This window comes from Mytilus galloprovincialis, chromosome 13 (assembly GCF_965363235.1).
Source record: "Mytilus galloprovincialis chromosome 13, xbMytGall1.hap1.1, whole genome shotgun sequence".
Lineage (NCBI taxonomy): Eukaryota > Metazoa > Mollusca > Bivalvia > Mytilida > Mytilidae > Mytilus > Mytilus galloprovincialis.
The window spans coordinates 44,072,938-44,090,279 of NC_134850.1; the positions used below are offsets into that span (position 1 = coordinate 44,072,938).

A 17,342-nucleotide genomic window follows, 5' to 3' on the forward strand; every position below is an offset into this window, starting at 1 on the left:
TAAATCCTATCCACACCCTCAGATACACCTGTAGCAATTTTATGAGATTTCATCTCATTTCGCTTTACAAGTGTTCGTGAAAATCGTCGCCCTTCTCAAGTCAAAAGTAACTATATGTTCCATCACCACAAGACTTATGGCACTGATCAGATATGTACGATCGACAACACCAGAAAAATTAACCCATGAAACTGATGGCTCGCCTCGGTCTTACTGTGGACTCATTATTATTGGCTGGATACAAATTTTCGTGGGTACAGGAAAAACACGAACTGAAATTTTCAATGAATTGCAAATGTTCTGCATAATTAAATGCAGACTTTTGGAATACCACGAAATCAAATATCCACGAAATTGCAAGTTACGAAAATTGGTTCCCACGAAAACAAATGAATCCACATTTCTCGTCGTTTAATTGACAACAATATCTAGATGTTTGGCAAATCAATCGAAAGTTCACTTACCTTTCAGAAAATGGCGAATGATGCATGTTAAAGAACTTTGGTAAATACTGAATTTTCCTTTTATAGAGTCAACTGAATGAAGTTCTTCCATTGTAGAGTGGATTGAATGATTCTAATTACATTCCAATAAATAAAATTCTAGTCACTAAACTAAATACAATGTAATGTATATATAACCAGCTTGCCACTTCTCTAAGATAAACGGTCTTGTTAGTTGTTAGAAGTAAAGATAACATTAAGGTCAACAAGCCATATCTGACCAGATGTTCGTCAACTTTATTTGGGGAGACTATTTCGGTTACCATTATCATTCACTCGTCATCCAAAAATAATGCCGTGTGACTGTTGTGAATTAAGTGGTTCATGTATTGTGACTGTTGTCAGATACGGATTTAGAGGGGGCAGGGTTCAAAAAAATATCAAATTCACGTGAAAAAATTAACATGAGATTCGCCGCTAACGAGCTTATACATGAAACTCACGTGAAAATATTCATGTGAATTTCACGTGAATTGAGATTCGTATGAATTTCACATGAACTTTTACAAAAAAAATGGTACTTTTTATGATTTTTATCAGATTTAGAAATTTAAATGTTGATTGTTTTTTGTAGGTTTAGGGTAATTTCTTTTCGGGGAAAAGCGAACTTGACATTAGTTCGTTTGCTTACAAAATAATGTTTTTTTTTTTAGCATCCGTTAATTTATAGGAGAGATACTGATACAAATAAAATAAACACATTATTAAAATACACAATATAAAAGTTTGAAAATATCAGTGAAGACAATTTTTTTTAAACATATTCAGAAGAAAGGAAATGTTTGGAAAAGTTTGTAAATGTAGGTGGCGCCTAAAAAATATTTATTTTTTTTATTTCTCTCAAAGTCTATAGTCAGAATTCGGTTTCACATGACAGTAACAGATAACAGAAATCTTCATCATTTAAGGAATCCATGAAAGTCGCAGCAGAAATAGGTGAGAATGACGGATAAAAATTCAAGAGATTGCATGAATACATGACATACATAGGTGAAAACATTACAACATAGATCACGGATTTGTAAAGTAGTACTATATAAAATTCCTTGCACAGATTAATATCTGTGATCGTATTTTGAACTAACGTACGAAAACATGATCATGAAGGGATACTATGCAATTTGCATGTTTATGCAAATACAGAAAATCTAATGCGACTCGAGGCTGGAATATTTTATGTATCTCCTTAAATACATTAAAGTGAATGCCCACATGCATGCGTTGCTGACATTCACTTATACAGAGCTGTAAACTATTCGCTTCCATATTACATGATATACACAGTGAAGGAAATTTTCCGCTAGACTGTTTTTAATAAGTAAATCAACACAATAATTTGTAAAATTTGATGCACAATAGTTGTTTCGATGATTCAAATATTTTAGTTCTGAAAGTCTACGTATGAATGCGAAATGAAATGGCTAATTGCGATAAATTACAAATTCATTTGAAGAACAGTAACTCGCGTTCATTACTAAGTAACTAATTATTATGCAAAGCAAGGTTTAAAATTCAATTCAATTCTTTATTTACACTCAGACACAAAATATGTTACATGAGGACAAAAGACTGGAAACCAGTAACAACATTAAAACAGTTGCCTTTGGTAGGACTTTGAAATGATATACAATGCAACCAGAACAAATTAAACATATGATGATATAGTTACTTATAATTTTCTTGACTGTCGTTAAACTTTTTTAAGATTTCTAAATGATATAATTTCTACAATGATTTTGTTTTAGGAAACGTTAAAAAGTGGAAAAAGAAGAAGTTTACTAGAAAAAACATATTGATAAAGATTTTGAAGATCTTAAAACATCAATTTCAGTTTGCAAAACACGTGTTTGCTCGAAACAGAATTTGAACTCATAACATGTCTGTGAGCACCAAACCAGAATTCATATAAAATAAAAAGCTTAAATTGCCGGTTTTAATCCACTATTGCCTGAGTGAGTTACACCTCAGAAACACGTCTATAGATAGCTAGCAATGTCTGTGTAGTTAAACCCATACATTGTCCTTTTAAACTGAGTAACAGATGAGAATGTACAAAGAATTCAGTGCCTGAGTGATAAACAGAATAACCCATCTATAGTCAGCATTGCTGAAGTGAGTACCAGCTTAACTCGTTTAGACCTATCAATGTCTGAATGTGTAACATCTATCACCGTCTATAGTCATGCTTGTCTGAGTGAGTATCATCTAACACCGTCTATAGTCATGTTTGTCCGAGTGAGTAACATCTAAACACGACTATAGTAATGCTTGTCTAAGTGTGAAACATCTAACACCTATAGTCATGCTTGTCTGAGTGAGTATATAACATCTAACACCGTCTATAGTCATGTTTGTCCGAGTGAGTAACATCTTAACACGACTATAGTCATGCTTGTCTAAGTGTGTAACATCTAACACCGTCTATAGTCATGCTTGTCTAAGTGTGTAACATCTTAACACGACTACAGTCATGCTTGTCTAAGTGTGTAACATTTAACACCGTCTATAGTCATGCTTGTCTGAGTGTGTAACATTTAACACCGTTTATAGTCATGCTTGTCTGAGTAATAACATCTAACACCGTCTATAGTCATGCTTGTCTGAGTGTGTAGCATCTAACACCGTCTATAGTCATGCTTGTCTGAGTGAGTAACATCTTAACATGACTATAGTCATGCTTGTCCGAGTGAGTAACATCTTAACACGACTATAGTCATGCTTGTCTAAGTGTGTAACATCTAACACCGTCTATAGTCATGCTTGTCTATGTGTGTTACATCTTAACACGACTATAGTCATGCTTGTCTAAGTGTGTAACATTTAACACCGTCTATAGTCATGCTTGTCTGAGTGTGTAACATCTAACACCGTTTATAGTCATGCTTGTCTGAGTAATAACATCTAACACCGTCTATAGTCATGCTTGTCTGAGTAACATCTTAACACCGTCTATAGTTATGCTTGTCTGAGTGAGAAACATCTTAACACGACTATAGTCATCGTCATGCTTGTCTATGTGAGTAACATCTTAACACGACTATAGTTATGATTGTCTAAGTGAGTGACATCTTAACACGACTATAGTCATGCTTGTCCGAGTGAGTAACATCTTAACACGACTATAGTCATGCTTGTCCGAGTGAGTAACATCTTAACACGACTATAGTCATGCTTGTCTGAGTGTGTAACATCTAACACGGTCTATAGTTATGCTTGTCTAAATGAGAAACATTTTAACACGACTATAGGCATGCTTGTCTATGTCAATTACATCTTAACACGACTATAGTCATGCTTGTCCGAGTGAGTAACATCTTAACACGACTATAGTCAAGCTTGTCCGAGTGAGTAACATCTTAACACGACTATAGTCATGCTTGTCTGAGTGTGTAACATCTAACACCGTCTATAGTTATGCTTGTCTAAGTGAGAAACATCTTAACACGACTATAGTCATGCTTGTCTATGTGAATAACATGTTAACACGACTATAGTCATGCTTGTCCGAGTGAGTAACATCTTAACAGGACTATAGTCATGCTTGTCTATGTGAATAACTTGTAACACGACTATAGTCATGCTTGTCCGAGTGAGTAACATCTTAACAGGACTATAGTCATGCTTGTCCGAGTGAGTAACATCTTAACACGACTATAGTCATGCTTGTCCGAGTGAGTAACATCTTAACACGACTATAGTCATGCTTGTCTGAGTGTGTAACATCTTAACACGACTATAGTCATGCTTGTCCGAGTGAGTAACATCTTAACACGACTATAGTCATGCTTGTCTGAGTGTGTAACATCTAACACGGTCTATAGTTATGCTTGTCTAAGTGAGAAACATCTTAACACGACTATAGTCATGCTTGTCCGAGTGAGTAACATCTTAACATGACTATAGTCATGCTTGTCTAAGTGAGTAACATCTTAACACGACTATAGTCATGCTTGTCCGAGTGAGTAACATCTTAACACGACTATAGTCATGCTTGTCTAAGTGAGTAACATCTTAACACGACTATAGTCATCAGTATCTGATTGAGAAACAGCCAACTAAGTCTACAGTTACAATTGCCTGAATTAGCAAAAGGTAACCCAGAGCCTGTTATTGACAAAATGAGCAGTAACTAAACCTTTCTTTAATCGTCTATAGTTTTCATTGCCTGAATGCGCAACAGCTAAACCCCTCTATATTCACCATTGCCTGAATAAACAACGACTAAATCCCGAGCTTGTAATTGCCCAAATGAGATACAGCTAAACCTGCATATAACCACCATTGCTTGAGTGCGCAACAGCTAAATCCGTCTTTAGTCATCATTGCCTGCATAAGCAACAAATAAACCCCTCTATAATCATCACTGCCTAAATGGGCAACAGCTAAATCCCGAGCTTGGAATAGCCCAAAGAGAAATAACTAAACCCGCACGTAGTCTTCATTACGCGAGAAAATAACAGCTAAACCCCTTTACAGTCAGTATTGCCTGAATAAGCAACAGCTAAATCCCGAGTCTGTTATTGACCAAATGAGCAGTAATTAAACCTGTCTTTAATCAATATGGCTTGAGTGACCCCTATATAGTCATCATTGCCTAAGTTAGTAAACTTCTTAATCCGTCTAAAGTCATGATTGCCAGCTGAATGCGACAAGCTTAACCCGTCTATAGTCATCATTGCCTAAGTAAACAACATCTTAACCCGTCTATAGTCATTGCCTAAATGAGCAAAAGTCTATAGTCATCAATGCCTGAATAAACAACTAAACACTGAGCTTGTTATTGCCTAAATGAGAAGGAGCTAAACCTGCATATAATCACCATTGCTTGGGTGCCCAACAGCTACTCCCCTCTTTAGTCATCATTGCCTGAATGAGCAACAGCTACTCCCCTCTTTAGTCATCATTGCCTGAATGAGCAACAGCTACACCCCTCTATAGTCATCATTGCCTGAATGAGCAACAGCTACATCCCTCTATAGTCATCATTGTCTGATTGACCAACAGCTACATCCCTCTATAGTCATCATTGTCTGAATAAGCAACAGCTAACCCCTCTATAGTCATCATTGCCTGATTGACCAACAGCTACACCCCTCTATAGTCATCATTGCCTGAATGATCAACAGCTACATCCCTCTATAGTCATCATTGTCTGAATAAGCAACAGCTAACCCCTCTATAGTCGTCATTGCCTGAATGAGCAACAGCTACACCCCTCTTTAGTCATCATTGCCTGAATGAGCAACAGCTACACCCCTCTATAGTCATCATTGCCTGAATGAGCAACAGCTACACCCCTCTATAGTCATCATTGCCTGAATGAGCAACAGCTACATCCCTCTAAAGTCATCATTGCCTGAATGAGCAACAGCTAAACACCTCTATAGTCGTCATTGCCTGAATGAGCAACAGCTACACCCCTCTATAGTCATCATTGCCTGAATAAGCAACAGCTACATCCCTCTATAGTCGTCAATGCCTGAATGAGCAACAGCTACATCCCTCTATAGTCATCATTGCCTGAATGAGCAACATATAACCTTGTCCTTAGTCATCATTGCCTGATTGATCAACAGCTACACCCCTCTATAGTCATCATTGCCTGAATGAGCAACAGCTACACCCCTCTATAGTCATCATTGCCTGAATGAGCAACAGCTACATCCCTCTATAGTCATCATTGCCTGAATAAGCAACAGCTACATCCCTCTATAGTCGTCATTGCCTGAATGAGCAACAGCTACACCCCTCTAGTCATCATTGCCTGAATAAGCAACAGCTACATCCCTCTATAGTCGTCATTGCCTGAATGAGCAACAGCTACATCCCTCTATAGTCATCATTGCCTGAATGAGCAACAGCTATCCCCCTCTATAGTCATCATTGTCTGAATGAGCAACAGCTACACTCCTCTATAGTCATCATTGCCTGAATGAGCAACAGCTACACCCCTCTTTAGTCATCATTGCCTGAATGAGCAACAACTACACCCCTCTATAGTCATCATTGCCTGAATGAGCAACAGCTACACCTGTCTATAGTCATCATTGCCTGAATGAGCAACAGCTACATCCCTCTTTAGTCATCATTGCCTGAATGAGCAACAGCTACACCCCTCTATAGTCATCATTGCCTGAATGAGCAACAGCTACACCTCTCTATAGTCATCATTGCCTGAATGAGCAACAGCTACACCTCTCTTTAGTCATCATTGCCTGAATGAGCAATAGCTACACCCCTCTATAGTCATCATTGCCTGAATGAGCAACAGCTACATCCCTCTATAGTCGTCATTGCCTGAATGAGCAATAGCTACACCCCTCTATAGTCATCATTGCCTGAATGACCAACAGCTACACCCCTCTATAGTCATTATTGCCTGAATAAGCAACAGCTACATCCCTCTATAGTCGTCATTGCCTGAATGAGCAACAGCTACACCCCTCTATAGTCATCATTGCCTGAATGAGCAACAGCTATCCCCCTCTATAGTCATCATTGCCTGAATGACCAACAGCTACACCCCTCTATAGTCATCATTGCCTGAATAAGCAACAGTTACATCCCTCTATAGTCGTCATTGCCTGAATGAGCAACAGCTACACCCCTCTATAGTCATCATTGCCTGAATGAGCAACAGCTACACCCTCTATAGTCATCATTGCCTGAATGAGCAACAGCTACATCCCTCTATAGTCATCATTGCCTGAATGAGCAACAGCTACACCTCTCTATAGTCATCATTGCGTGATTGATCAACAGCTACATCCCTCTATAGTCATCATTGCCTGAATGAGCAACAGCTACATCCCTCTATAGTCATCATTGCCTGAATGAGCAACAGCTACATCCCTCTATAGTCATCTGCCTGAATGAGCAACAGCTACTCCCCTCTATAGTCATTATTGCGTGATTGATCAACAGCTACATCCCTCTATAGTCATCATTGCCTGAATAAGCAACAGATAACCTTGTCTTTGGTCATCATTCAACAATTCCGATAAAACATGGGCTGCACATAATTAAAATGCAATGCCAGATGTGTTTTAAGATCTTTTAAACAACGCCGGAAACCAAAATAGACATTTGTTTTGGTGTTGCTCATTATAAAATTAAATAAAATCATTCTTAAAGTACTGTGGATTCATTCATTTTTGTGGGTACCAATTTTTGTGGATGGAGGAAAACATGCAATTTTTTTGGATATTGGATTTTGTATATTTCCAAAAGTCTGCATTTTATCGAAGCAAATTTGCAATTCATTGAACATTCAAATTTGTGTTTTCACTGTAACTAAGAAATCCAAAAAAATTGGTATCCAACCAATAATAATGAACCCACAGTTTTATATATTTGTTCAATTGTTTTGTCGTGAAACAGTTCATTTTCTATAACTTGTCAACATTTACCACCACACTAACCCTCCGTATTAAGATATTGACAAATAAAATGTCGACCCATGTTAAAACGACCATAGAGTATGGAATGAAAGAACTATTTCTAAAACTGAAATAAACATTATCAAAGATAGAAACCATCAAGACATGTAAGTCACAATAAAATTATGATGACTCTAAAGAAAAGCCTCATTTCAGAATTTTTGTGAATTTAAGAGATTGTCTTAATCACTGATCAGTGTTAACTTGATTTATTGGAGAAAAACAACTGAATGTGAAAATCTATTAGTTAAACTGCCCCATTCTGTATGTGCCTGTCCAAGTCCAGAGTGGGTAACTCAGTGTTTATTATTTCCTGATGTATATCATATTTGTCTTTCATTAATTGTATTGTACATAACCAGGCCATTAATTTTTTGTTTGATATTTTTTATGTTTGTTATTTCTAGGCCTTTAAAGCTTCCTGTGCATTATGGGTTTTGTTCATTGTCGAAGACAGCACAGTGACCTATACTTGCTAATTTCCTGGGCACTTGGTCTCAGGGGCAATGATACCCCATCTGCTTCTCTCTATAAGACAAAAAAAACTTTTTCTGATGGCAAGTAAAAAATGCATTTCTGACCTGCTCCTAAAAGTACTCTGTAATATTATTATTTAATAAGGCCAATTAAAATTAGTTGCTAGATTTTCATCCCCGCCCGCCCCTCTGAAATCGTCCCGCCCCGATTTTTTTTATTTAACAAAAATACAATTTCCGGATTTTGGTCATGTCCGTTACCAGGAACCATCGATAATTTCTGTTTAAAATTTCTTTTTTGTATTTCTTCGCCCGAGTAATCCCATTGAAAATGATTAAGTCGAAATATTCTGCTGCTCTATGATGACAACATCATCTACCAAGAATAGAGATTGATTTTGACAATGTATGGAATGTTTTTGAAAAACTGTTATTGAATACCAGCTAATGTCTTTTTTGTTGTTGTTACAATAAATTATGACTACTTAATTATAATCTTTTTTTTAAGAAAATATTATTGTCGTGTTATGTACTTGATCAGTGTTGATGGCTGTTACGAAAGAAATATGTCTCGTAAATTTTCAATTTTTGTTCAACATAATTATTTGATATTTAAAATATAGATAGGGATGTAACTGGATAATCCTTTTGTGTTTTGTTTTTGTTTTTTGTGTTTTGTTTTCCTTCGTTATTTATTTATTTATTTATTTTTAATTTTTAATTTTTTAATTTTTTATTTCATTATCTTTTCAATAGAAAATGTAAAATATTTCCAATTAAAATTTATTTATAAAAATGACATTGTATTTATCTTATATGTATTATATTGTATGTATGTCATGTATATGTTGTAATTGTTGGAAATAAAAAAATCAAAAGTTAAAAAAAAGTTAAAAAAAAAAAAAAAAGAATAGAGATTGATAACGAGAAGGGCATGAAATATTCGAGTTACGAGTAAAACGCCTTGTCCTTGAACGCAAATTGCGGAAGTCACCGGTAGTCACAAGTGAATGGAAAATCGTGTTTTTTTTCTTTATTTATACAATGACTTTGTGTCAGGAAATTTGGACTGTGAATGATATCCAAAGCGCAAGAATTGTAGAACAAATTGGTACAAAAAACATGACTGGATTAAAGAAATTGACACAAGCACGAACTTGTTTGAATTATGACCGTATATTGAGAAAAAAAATGTCGACAAACACGCATTTTAATTATAACAAGCCCTTCTATTCACCCATGGCTTTTGTTTTTGTTGACAAACAGTAAACACCCTCTGTTACTGTCCCTACCATCAATTTAGTCATTAAGCCACAACTAATTTTTTGGTTAAGTTCATGTTTTACATCATAATTTCTTTCAACACTGAGTTTACATTTTATTCTGTACTCGTAATACTTGTGTTGCATACAATTGTACCAAAACATTTAGATGATTTTATGACGACTACAAACCATTGCTTAGAAAGTAAAATAAATGTGGTGTAGGTATACTAGTAGTCTAACTGAAGACTGAAGAGAGCATTTCTCTTCTTTTTGATGTCTACTATAAATAGGTTTCTAAAGCGGCAATTGCATGTATATCAGTGGTTGCCAATCAGGGATTTTTATTTAAGAGTTTGAAAAATAGTGTAGGATTCCTTATACAGCATGTATATACATTATACAAGCTTGTTTCCCACTAGCATATACCCCGCGGTATGAAAAACTCATGACGAGGGTTTCATATGAAATAAAATTTAAAAAATAAAATCCTCCCACCCGCCCCATTTTTTTCAAAAATTTGGATGAAAATCTACTAATTAATTTTAGTTGGCCTAAGGCAAATTGATTTTGATATTTTATTTTTTCTTGTCTCCATCATGTCCATGTGTCAATATTCCTGTAAATGTTGGTTTTAATGCATCTGATAATCCACTTTGTTCATTTCTCTGTTTGGCAAATGTGGCTAAGCTCTGAAAATATAAATGGAAATTTGTTCCATTGTTAGGGTGTATACAAATATAATGACTATAAATTAAATTGAGAAGGGAAATGTGTTATTTCATGTTTGGCAGTCTTCTATTTGGACCAATTTGAAAATCATTCCATCACTGCCTTTGTATATTCAACATGCATTCAACTCTAGAATATAGTTTCATTTTTATACCCAAAAATAAGATTTCAGAGTGGATTCTGGAGTGGAGAGCATCTGCAATTTTAAGGATTTCTCTTGTCAAGCAAAAGAGAGTGTGTGATAAGGGCCATTATCAGTCGTCCCACTGTCTATATCACTCTGTTCAGCTCTTAATAACATTGCATATCACAGCTTTTGACGTCAAATACGTTTGAAAACACTCCCAAAAGACGCAAATACAGCCAGATAAATCAACTAACAGGTTATCTGCATATTGATATTGTAAAATATCAGCTGCTGGACACAATATCATATGAAGGATTAATCATGATTCTTTGGCTACCAATTTTTCTAGTTGCAGTAGAACAATGAGTTTAAATGTTCTATAGGAAATTTGACAAAAACTGTCTATGAAAATGTAAGTTTTCAGCAAAGCAAGAACAGAAGATATTTGGATTTTTGTGTCATTGGGTTGCTGTTTGATTGATGTATATCCAACATACCTTTTTCAGAGGTTGATTTAGACAAGGTGTCAACTTATATTTTTTGTCACCTACAGAAGTTCCAGGAAAATTTGTATGAGGACAATTCTATACTAGCAAAGCTCCAAAATTAAATAGCATAAATAGATGAAGACATGAATTCAAACTTGATATATATTTTGAATCATTGGATAGGTGAACAGACAGCCTCTTGGATAACAATTTAAAAACTCACCTGAAATGATCTTGGTTCATATATACTTAAATCTGTCAATACTTTTCTGTTTAATGGAATATTTGCCTGAAAAGAAAATTTCAAAAAATTGAAATACATTTTAGGTTATATGTATATACAGTCAAAGCAAGTTAAAATTTGTATTTGCATTGTATCATAGATCAAATTTATTTGTTTAGTGTATGTCCATTTGTGTTACTACATGTTTTTATTGAGTTAGGGTAAGTCATACCAATTGATATTTTTAACTGTGTCTTTCTATGTTATGATGTTACACTATTGTTTCAGATAAGGGAGAAGGTTTGGTACCATTTTATCCCGCTGCAATTGTTAGTACCTGTCCTAAGTCAGAAATCTAATGTTCAGTAGTTGTCGTTTGTTGATGTGATTCATTAGTGTTTCTGTAACATTGAACAGTATATTTGTTTTTCGAATTCTATTGCATCCAAAGTTTCTCACTTCTTAATTGAAACCTCTTGCAATGATAGGTATAGATCTACGTCAAGATTTGTATACTATATTTCATTCATAATGTCTTGCATTAAAATGAAACAGATTACCGGTACATAGTTAAATCGCTGGTACGAAGGCTCATGTTATATTAACATCGTTTACCTTTTCAATTAAGAATTATATAAGTATTTAATTCATATTGTAAGAAGTGGTGTATATCTTTCAATCTTAGTGCAGCTAGGTTAGAATGCTAATATATTACGATGAAAACTGTCGTGCAGATATATTGACTTATAGTGTGTCTTTCTATGTTGTGATGTTAAACTATTGTTACAGATATAAAGGATGAAGGGTTTGGTACCATTAAAATGTTTAAACCCGCTGCAAATATTTGCACCTGCCTTAAGTCAGGAATCTGATGTTCAGTAGTTGTCATTTGTTGACGTGGTTCATAAGTGTTTCTCATTTTTTATATAGATTAGACTGTTGGTTTTCCTGTTTGAATGGTTTTACACTAGTAATTCTTTGGGACCCTTTATAGCTTGCTGTTAGGTGTGAGCCAAGGCTCCGTGTTGAATACTTAAACCTCGACCTATAATGGTTTACTTTTATAAATTGTGACTTGAATGGAGAGTTGTCTCATTGGCACTCATACCACATCTTTCTATATCTATATATATGAAAAGGAGGTCACGGTAGATGAAACCTGTTAGTCAAACATGTAGACCTTACAATCAATCCATTTATATTTGAATTAAGACACACAGGGTGCTATTGTTGTACTTCTTTTTCATCAACTGTAGCATTTCATACAAATTTTTTCAACTAAATTTAGACAATTTACAGTACCTAAAATCATAAGATTTTTCCTGACAAGACTGGTATTTTTCCTGAAAACTTTAATATTTCTGGTCTCAGATTAAGCAATAACAAGAATGTGTCCAAAGTACATGGATGCCCCACTCGCATTATCATTTTCCATGTTCAATGGACCGTGAAATTGGGTAAAAAAAGATCTTATTTGGAATGAAAATAAGAAAGATCATACAATAGGGAACATGTGTACTAAGTTTCAAGTTGACTGGACTTTAACTTCATCAAAAACTACCTTGACCAAAAACTTTAACCTGAAACTCCCACTTTCATTTTCTATGTTCAGTGGACTGTGAACTTGGGGTCAAAAGTCTAAATTTGGCTTCAAAATTAGAAAGATCATATCATAAGGAACATGTGTACTAAGTTTCAAGTTGATTGGACTTCAGCTTCATCAAAAACTACCTTGACCAAAAACTTTAACCTAAAGCGGGATGAACGGACGGACGGACAGACAGATGCACAGACAGATGCACAGACCAGAAAACATAATGCCCCTCTACTATCGTAGGTAGGGCATAAAAAAGAAGTGTCTTGGGGAAAAAGTTTAGTATTCTCAGGTGGTAGAAATACATGTAGTAGGGATCAGCTGGAAAAATATTTCTTGAAGAGGTGATTTCTAAGCAGAAAGTTATCATCTTCTACTAAAACAAATGTGATTTTTACATAAAGTGACACTAATGATAGAGGATTTTACTTGCTCAGTTTAGACATATTATATGTTAATCTCTGTTATATTCTGTAACAGCACTAATATACTACATGTACTATGAATCTTTGAGATAAGGTCACAAAATTCTAAATCGCTTATTTTAGTACAATAAATGTACTACCGTACTACTTTTAGTGATTTCTAACTTAAAATTAAGGTAGATAGTTTTGGGCATAATTAACTTAAACCAAGTGATTTTTAATTCACTTGTTCCCTTGACTGAAAACACTACACATATGAAAGAAAGACAAAAAGGCTTTACAATTACTTATGCTGTAGCCACTATTGCTAATGGCAAAATACTACCTATGTTTCAGAAAGGTAACTTTTCATGCTTTTATTTCAGATAGATGTATTTGAAAATTGTGAAAAAAGAGTACACTGTAGTTTACCAGAAAGGTAACTTTTTTCAGGTAGATTGTCCAAGAAAGTTTATCATATACATACATACCTCTGTAAGTGATGATAGGAACTCATCCTCTTCTATTCCATGCTGGTTACATGCTGCACCTAACCTCAGAGTCCACATCTAAAAAAAATACTATATCAATATGACAATAATAAAAATGATTATTTACATAGAAATTATCAATGTCTTTCATAATAATGATATATTCTTAAGTTAAAAGGACAACAATACATGAAAAGCTTTTAAATGACACTCACTGCTTGTTGTAGTATGGAAAACAAAACAAGAAATTTTACCACATCGTTTGTATCTATATACATTGTTTATATGAAAATAAGAAGATTCGGTTTGATTTCCAATGTGAAACTTTCCACCTGAGACCAAATGACGTAAACGTTAGCAACTATACATTTAATTCACATAGTCTTTGCAAATGAACAAAACTCATTCAGCACTTATTTATATGTGTTTACATCAATTACCTCTCGCATATATTTTTTCTTTAATTGTGTACTCTTTGTGGAATAACGAAGTGCTCTGTGTACCATAGGAGCACCAATTGAATATATGTGCTGTCTTCTACCATAATATTTCTGAAAATAGAAAATAGAATCATTGAAGTGACAAAACTGTTTTCATCTGTAACAATTTACTGAAACTAAGATCAGTTAGTCATATTGATGACATGATACATTGTATCTTTGAGAAGATAAAAGAACATTATTCATGTTATTGTCATTAATAAAATTGAACATATTTATATTTGTAATGATAAGAATTAAATTCAGATATGTAGTGACTGAACCTAATACATTGTAATAGGGATCTTTCTCTTATTATATACGACCATATAATCAAGGATGGTTGCAATCCCTAATGTAGTATTTTATTTAGCATACAGAACCCATGTTTCTGTTTATTTTTTGCAACTTTGACAATGACCTTCCTCAAATTTATATATTTGCGACAGGGTTATAATCGCAATAATTCAAACTCGCATTCTAAAATTTTATATATGAATTAAACAGGATTTTTCTCAATATCACAAAAGTTAAAATCGCAATAATATATGTACGCAATACATGCAATTAATTCTGAATTTACAGTACCACTTTCCTGTACAAATTCCAGACCATTTTGAAAACCTATGACCTTGACCCTAAACAGTATTTAAACCACAAAATCTTCCTCTTACATAACATAAAATGTATATCTATGACCATATAACCAAATATAACTCATGACCAAACAACACTGATAATTAACTCATGCGCTACAACAATTTTGAATTAATGTGTTCTTTGGTCACTTGTTGAATATTTTTCTCAATTTTGAATGCTTCAATTAATTATTCTATAATAATGGAGGTCTTGCATACACAAAATGACTGACAGACTGACTAAAAAACAGGTAAAAGATGTATATACATAAACCCTTTGATACTTGATCATAGTGCGGGATATAAATCTTCTTCTTTAGGTACAGAAAACATACAGCAATTTGAAGATTACTTTCCAGTGCCTGAGTGAGTTTGCTTCAAAGTTAATTACAATTTTTATGTAACTTTTAATCTTTACAATGTCTAAATTTCATTCATATTAAAATAAAAAAACAGTAGGCACATTTAGTTTAGGTGAGAGGATGTTTTAGGGAGGACTTCATGAGAAATTGCATCCTTAAATATGTCTGTAGAGGTTTGATTTGAAATCACAGTTGGAAATTTATTTCTACATTGATTGTTTATCTGAAGAAAGAAAATCTAAAACTGTCAATATTTAATACATTAAAGGTTGTCTGAATGTTTGTTGATGTGTAAATCTTGTTTTGGACTGACTTTTGCCACCGCCAGAGTAGATGGAGCATTTTAAAGTTTTACCCTTGTCCGCCTGTACCGTTGAATCTTCTTCCGTCCTTCAGGTACAAAATGTACATGCTCAACTTAGTTTCTGTTCCCTAACTTTCTCAAAAACGTTGTCAAAATTTCAATTAACATTGAAACAATGAAAAAAAAAATTTATAGCGATACACTTAAAACCACTAAATAGGGTGTGAACTAACTTCATGAACTTAGGGTGCAAATGTGAAAGACACGAACATGAGTGGGTGCATACAAGAATGGGTGCATACTATAAGTTATATGATTCGCTACTGACCCCGTACGGATCCATAGAGGGTTAGTAAAATTCATAGGGGTGAGGCCGGAGGTCGAATCCCCTATGGATTTTATTCACCCTCTATGGTCCGTAGGGGGTCAGTAGCTAACTGTATAACAAATTTATCGCACGCTGGACTTTTTCTGCTGGGTTATGTTGAAAAATAAACAATGAAACACAACAACATCGATAGATGACGTCACCATTAACACGTCATGAACCCCCTATGAAATCTACTAACCCCATACGGTCTCATAGGGGGTCACCACGTGACGGTGTTAAACCAATCACAACGTGATATTTTACCAGCGGTGCGATAAATGTTTTTGGGCAATAGGACCCTGATTCATATTCTTGGACTCATATCTTCTCAATTAATAAAAATAAGAGGATCCCTCTTTTAGAAAAGTTGATCCAAATTAGTGCTGGACTATGCTTTAGCTTACACAAAAGCATTTATCAATGTCATAATATTGAACAGAAATACCTATGATAGGGAAATATATGTGATAATTAGAAATGAGAATTGTAACTGTGTAGATAAAGTGCTGGTGGGATATGTACAGTGTACAAAGTATTGGTTCAATATGTTTTTATCAAACCGATTTTATTAGTACAACGTTGTTATTGTGACCGTGTATGTATATAGTGACAATTCATAGGATTTTAAAGAGTTTAATTCACACTGACAAAAGACAACAGTGCCAATGGTGCCAGTGGTTCATCTGACAGAGGTGGCAAATACAGGATAGGTAAGGCAGCAACCATTTGATTTTCTGGGGGGGGGGGGGGGGCTATGGTTTTTTTTTGGAAAAAAAAGTTTGTTTCCAGTTTTTGGAGAAAAAAATAATTTGTTTTTGATTCTGAGAAAAAAAAATTGTTTGTTTCACCCTCAGCTGCCACTATATGTTATGCTAAAATTGAAAGAAAAAAATTGTTTTCGACTTGTCGCGAAAAAAATAGATTGTTTTTCGCCACAGGCGAAATAAAAAGTTTGTACAGAAAAAAAAACCATAGCCCCCCCCAGAAAATCAAATGGTTGCTGCCTAATATAAAGGTAAAAGTCTAAAATATATTATAAATGAATTTTCAGCTAAAAAAGCTAAGTTTTTCTGCATTCCTTTCTGAAACAGTAAACTGACCCATTGTCTGAATAAGTTATAACAGTCCCTCATTTGGAGGGGTGTTGGAAACCGGGTAAACACTAAAGTAAAGCACCCCCCTTTTTTGTTAACACCTCTTGAAAAATAACTTACCCACATCATTCTGAAATACATGCTTCTCTTCCAGTACTTGTCTGGCTTTGGGCATCTCCCAACTGTTTTTCGTGTGTACATAGTGCTTGCATTTCTAAATATTGATAGAAAAACCATTTTGTCCTTGCAGAATTATTTATGTTCTGGATCTTTCAATTAATAATAATTTCGTAAACCAGTCTCAAACACTGGTTCCATCCTGTAATCTATATTTCGTGTACTCATATAAATTTTTA

At 34.5% G+C, this 17,342-nt stretch overlaps 2 protein-coding genes across 2 annotated transcripts in view; both read right to left on the reverse strand.

The window, feature by feature from the left end:
• The window catches only part of LOC143056655 (polyamine-transporting ATPase 13A3-like), a 69,407-nt gene extending 68,837 nt beyond the window's left edge, over nt 1-570 (reverse strand). The window contains exon 1 of the mRNA XM_076229808.1: nt 465-570. Within this exon, the coding sequence (XP_076085923.1) occupies nt 465-555 (91 nt within the window). The 5' untranslated portion in view covers nt 556-570. The remainder of the gene's footprint in view (nt 1-464) is intronic.
• Nucleotides 571-10,244: 9,674 nt separating this feature from the next.
• On the reverse strand, nt 10,245-17,282 carry LOC143056886 (large ribosomal subunit protein bL20m-like). The gene is made up of 5 exons (XM_076230062.1): nt 17,107-17,282; nt 14,180-14,290; nt 13,740-13,817; nt 11,251-11,316; nt 10,245-10,372 (listed from the first exon to the last, which is right to left on the reverse strand). The coding sequence occupies exons 1-5, from the start codon at nt 17,221-17,223 to the stop codon at nt 10,259-10,261; spliced, it is 486 nt and encodes a 161-aa protein (XP_076086177.1). The 5' UTR covers nt 17,224-17,282; the 3' UTR covers nt 10,245-10,258.
• Nucleotides 17,283-17,342: the final 60 nt, after the last annotated feature.